The 4842-nt window shown below is 47.8% G+C and overlaps 1 protein-coding gene across 1 annotated transcript in view; it reads left to right on the top strand.

Moving 5' to 3' along the window:
- The window catches only part of GPR176 (G protein-coupled receptor 176), a gene marked incomplete at its 5' end in the record, with an annotated part of 200952 nt that extends 196353 nt beyond the window's left edge, over positions 1-4599 (top strand). The window contains one exon of the mRNA XM_004712697.4: positions 2525-4599. Within this exon, the coding sequence (XP_004712754.2) occupies positions 2525-3650 (1126 nt within the window). The remainder of the gene's footprint in view (positions 1-2524) is intronic.
- Positions 4600-4842: the final 243 nt, after the last annotated feature.

Below are 4842 nucleotides of genomic sequence, written 5' to 3'. Positions count from 1 at the left end.
GGGGAGGAAACATTTAGGAACTAGAGGAAAGTTGTATTTCTCATCATTGTTACATCACACCCTGACAATCTTGTGATAGTGCTTATCTACAAGTAGGTACTTGGGTAGGCACTCAGACTGAACAGATGTGGGAAGGAGAGAGGATACCAGTGAGTATATGTCGATTTGACATTGTCTGTTTGTATGAATTGCTGAGTTTGGGGGATCGGGTATAGAGTCAGGGGCCAATGAATCAATAGCATACAGTTCACAGAGGCCATGCTCTACAAGGTGCAACGAGATCTCTCCCCAACCAGAGGAAAGAAAACCAAAAGACAAACAGAAACAAATAGTCAGTCTCGTAGACTAATGGACCATGTAAACATCAGTCTCTGAGACCGGAAGAACTAGATGGGTGCCCTGCCATCACTACCAACTGCTCTGAAAGGGAGCACTTTGGAAGGGTCTGGACAGAGTGGGAGAAAAATGTGGAACAAAATGCAAAATCATACGAGACCAAGCTTACTGGTCAGAAAGAGACTGGTCGGGACCCCTTAGTCAGGTCCGGAACGGAATTCACTCTTGTGTTCAAATAATTGGCCATGTAAGACCAAAAGGACAACATTGACCCAAGGATCAAGTTCAGGGTTAGGAAAGAACGGGGAATGGAAACATAAATATAGGGAGGGAGTGGGATAAGTGTGGTTCACTGAGCGGGCTGCAAAGGATGGGTTGAAACAAGATATGTATGAATTGCTGAATGTAAACTATCTGTTATGTAAACCTTGACCTAATTCGCAATAAAAAGCTTTAAAAAAGAGTTCATGCCAGATTCTTCTGCCTGCAAGAGTCTTAAATGCTAATATCTAGTGCATAAACTATGGCATGAGTGCTGTTTCGATATGTGTGTAGACAAAGTTTCTTTATTTTTGTGGCTTTGAAAATTGCTCTAAAGTTTCTAATGCCTGTGAACATTCCTCCCCCCACCTCAATAACCTTTTTTCTTTAACTTGCAAAATAGATTTTTAAACTATAGCAGATTGGACATTATTTTATTGAGGGCTATTTTGAGATGTCACCTCGAAGACTAAGGTGTGCTTGGCTCACTATGGTCGTTCCAGTCGCCTCCTATATGTAGGTGAGAGCTGGACGGCGAAGAAGGCAGATCGTGGAAGAATTGGTGCGTTTGAATTATGGTGTTGCTGAAGAAGATTGAAAACACTGTGGACTTCCAGAAGAACGAGCGGATCTGTCTGGGAAGAAGTATGACTTGAATACTCCTTGGAAGTGAGGCTGGTGAGACTTTGTCTCCCTTCCCTTGGACATGTTATCAGGAGAGCCCAGTCCCTGGAAAATAGCTTGGTAAGAGTGGAGGGTCTGTGAAAGCGAGGAAGCCCCTCCACAAGATGGAATAAAAAAGATGGTCAGAGGAAGCCCCTCAGTTGCTCCAGTGGGCTCAGCCCTAACCACGATCGTGAGGCTGGCGCAGGACCGGGCAGCGGTTCTTTCTGTTGCACACAGGGTTGCTCTGGGTCGAACCGGCTCCTTGCCACGTCACAAACACATCTTTGGGAAATCATCCTGGTGGCAGTAATTATAGTTAGATAGGATTTGAAATTATTTTCTTGGTTTCCTGGTAAATAAAGATTCTTGAGAGTCTCGTGAAGACAGAGCTTTGTCTCTGCTTATTTGGAAAACGCTTCCCCAATCTAATGATACTTCTCAAATTGTATAGCCAAGACCTCCAAACTTTAGGGTTGACTTCCTGAAGTTCCTTGGTTCCATCTATCGTAGAATAAAAGCACCTGACATTTGCCTTTTCTCTCCTACTTTCGATCACACACACATAGAAGTGGGCGGCAGTAGAATTGGACTCCACAGGGTTTTCAACAGCTATGACCTTTTGGAAGGAGATTGCCAGGATTTTCATCTGAGGTGTCTCTGGGTGGATCTGAACCACCAACCTTTTGAAACCGATTTTGGGAAAGATGTTTCAAAATCAACCTGTTTCCTTCAAACTGGCACCAGCCCATGGCCACCCCATGCGGTAGAGTCCAACTGTGTTCCATAGCAATTTTCAAAACAGTTTCATCGACGTATCATTCATGTACCATACAATTCAGTGGTTCAGATGTGGTACAGAGTTATGCACTCATCCATAGCCTTTTCCTTATTGTCATCTTTATGGAAACAGATAGCTCAGACCTTTCTTCTTCGATGCCTCTAGGCCGGTTTGAAGACCAATCATTAAGGTTAGTAATCTTGTGCAAACACATTCGCCCCTGGGGTACTTTCTGATAATATATTAAAAAACAAAACAAAACATAACAAGCAGCCAACTGTTGTTGGGTCAGTTTGATGCATAGCCATCCTACTGGAGAGAGCAGGGCTACCCCACAGGGTTTCCCAGGCTGTCAATCTTTATGGCTCATTGCCACCTTTTTTCTCCTGTAGAGCAGCAAGTGGATTCTAAGTACCATTCTGCCCTTTAATTTGAAGAATATTTTCTCCCGTGGAATGAATTTTTTGTCTGTCTGTTTTTCAGGTACTACTCAGTCCTCTATCCACTGGAGAGAAAAATATCTGATGCCAAGTCTCGGGAACTGGTGATGTACATTTGGGCCCACGCAGTGGTGGCCAGCATCCCTGTGTTTGCGGTGACCAATGTGGCCGACATCTATGCCATGTCTACCTGCACGGATGTCTGGAGCTACTCCTGGGGCCACCTGGTCTATGTCCTGCTCTATAACATCACCACGGTCATTGTGCCTGTGGTAGTAGTGTTCCTCTTCTTGATCCTGATCCGCCGGGCCCTGAGCGCCAGCCAGAAGAAGAAGGTCATTATCGCCGCACTCCGAACCCCACAGAACACCATCTCCATCCCCTATGCCTCCCAGCGGGAGGCCGAGCTGCATGCCACCCTGCTCTCCATGGTGATGGTCTTCATCCTCTGCAGTGTGCCCTACGTCACCCTGGTCATCTACCAGACTGTGCTCCACGTTCCCAACACTTCTGTGTTCTTGCTGCTCACTGCCATTTGGTTGCCCAAGGTCTCTCTGCTGGCGAACCCCGTGCTCTTTCTGACTGTCAACAAATCCGTCCGCAAGTGCTTGGTGGGGACCCTGGTGCAGCTGCACCAGCGGTACAGTCGCCGTAACGTGGTCAGCACGGGGAGTGGGGTGGCCGATGCCAGCCTGGAGACCAGCATGCGCTCAGGCAGCCAGCTCCTGGAGATGTTCCACATCGGGCAGCAGCAGATTTTTAAGCCCAGGGAGGATGAAGAGGAGAGTGAAGCCAAATACAATGTAGGCTCAGCTGACCTCCAGGCCAAGGAGATACTTCCCACCTGCCCGGAGGCCCAGCAGGGCGCACAGCTCACCCCTCCTTCACCACCGCCGGGCACAGTGGACTCTACCTCCCAGGTGGCACCAGCAGCCCCCGGGGAATCTGACACTGCCCCCGACAAGTACACCCTACAGTTTGGCTTTGGGCCTTTCGAGTTACCTCCGCAGTGGCTCTCGGAGACGCGGAACAGCAAGAAGCGGCTGCTTCCACCCTTGGGTAACACCCCAGAGGAGTTGATCCAAACCAAGATGCCCAAGGCAGGCAGGGTGGAACGGAAGATGAGCAGAAACAATAAAGTGAGCATTTTTCCAAAGGTGGATTCCTAGCGAGGACTGTACCTTTGTGGGAACCACAGGGAGCTCCCGTGCCCTGTGCTCCCTTCGTTCCGGCTCCCAGATGTGTGTGTTAGAGTTGCAGCCAAGTACAGGTGGATGCGTTTTACGTGGGCCACATGCTTTTGCTTGAAAGGAAAATATAAGTAAAATCAAATTTCCTCTTTATTGAGGTTTATAAGTATACAAGGGGACTTCAAAAAAGTCTGTGGACAAATTCCATTATCTTTCAATTCCATTCCCCCTATGGACTTTTTGAAGCCCCCTCTATCTGTCAGTGATCCGTGTCCTTCATGAAGTTCCTATTCCTCCAGTGGAGCCAAAGCGGAGCAGTTTGGAACAGGTCGCATTTCCCCAGGACTCCTCAGCTTCCTGGGTCCAGTGGAGCACATGGAAGGAAGAGACTCTGGGAGCTCAGGGGGAGCAGGGACACTATGGGAGTCCCCAGGAAACTGTGGAGTGGTGTGGACGCAAAGACAATATGACAATGCCCTTTACAAGGTGGTCCAATTATAGGGCTGGCCGTTCCTCGCGATGCCCTCCATCCCTCCCACTGGGATTAGAGTAAGGGGTGACAGACAACACAATGAGTGTGCCCAGAAAGGAAAGGGAGAGCTCTTGCTCTCAATTAGCTGACGTTCTCCAAGCATCACCAAGGCACGCCTGCCCACCTGCTGCCCTACCTCTAGCCATGGCTTCGGTGGGAAACTGCACATGCTCTTCTTTCCCTCTCAGTTTTGCTTCCTCCACAAAGGAGAGAGAGAAGCAAAGAGGTGGAGAAGGCCTGAGAAATGCCACCATGCCGCCGTCTTTCCTTGTCCCACATGAAGGGGTGCTATGAGAAAATCAGTGGAGATTATTGAAAAACCCTTCTCTCTTTTTTTAAATTAAAAGATCATTTTACTGGGGGCTCTTACAACTCTTATTACAATCTATACATCAGTTATATCAGGCATATTGGTACATGTGTTGCCCTCATTCTTTTCTAGGCTTTCTGTTTTTTTCTAATTACTTTCTATTGAGCCCTTGGTATCAGCTCCTCTTTTTGACCTCCCTTACCGCCCCATCACACCATGATAGATGATAAATTATTATTATTTTCATATCTTCCCCATGGTTTCTATTGTTCTTCCCCCTGGAGGGGGTGTGTGTGTGGTCATGTGTTATCATGTTCCCCCTCCCTCCT

This window comes from Echinops telfairi, unplaced genomic scaffold, assembly GCF_000313985.2.
Source record: "Echinops telfairi isolate 266 unplaced genomic scaffold, ASM31398v2 ScPeMD7_18;HRSCAF=68, whole genome shotgun sequence".
Taxonomy (NCBI): domain Eukaryota; kingdom Metazoa; phylum Chordata; class Mammalia; order Afrosoricida; family Tenrecidae; genus Echinops; species Echinops telfairi.
The sequence above is the reverse complement of the archived record's forward strand: the minus strand, read 5'-3'. Positions and strand labels throughout refer to the sequence as shown.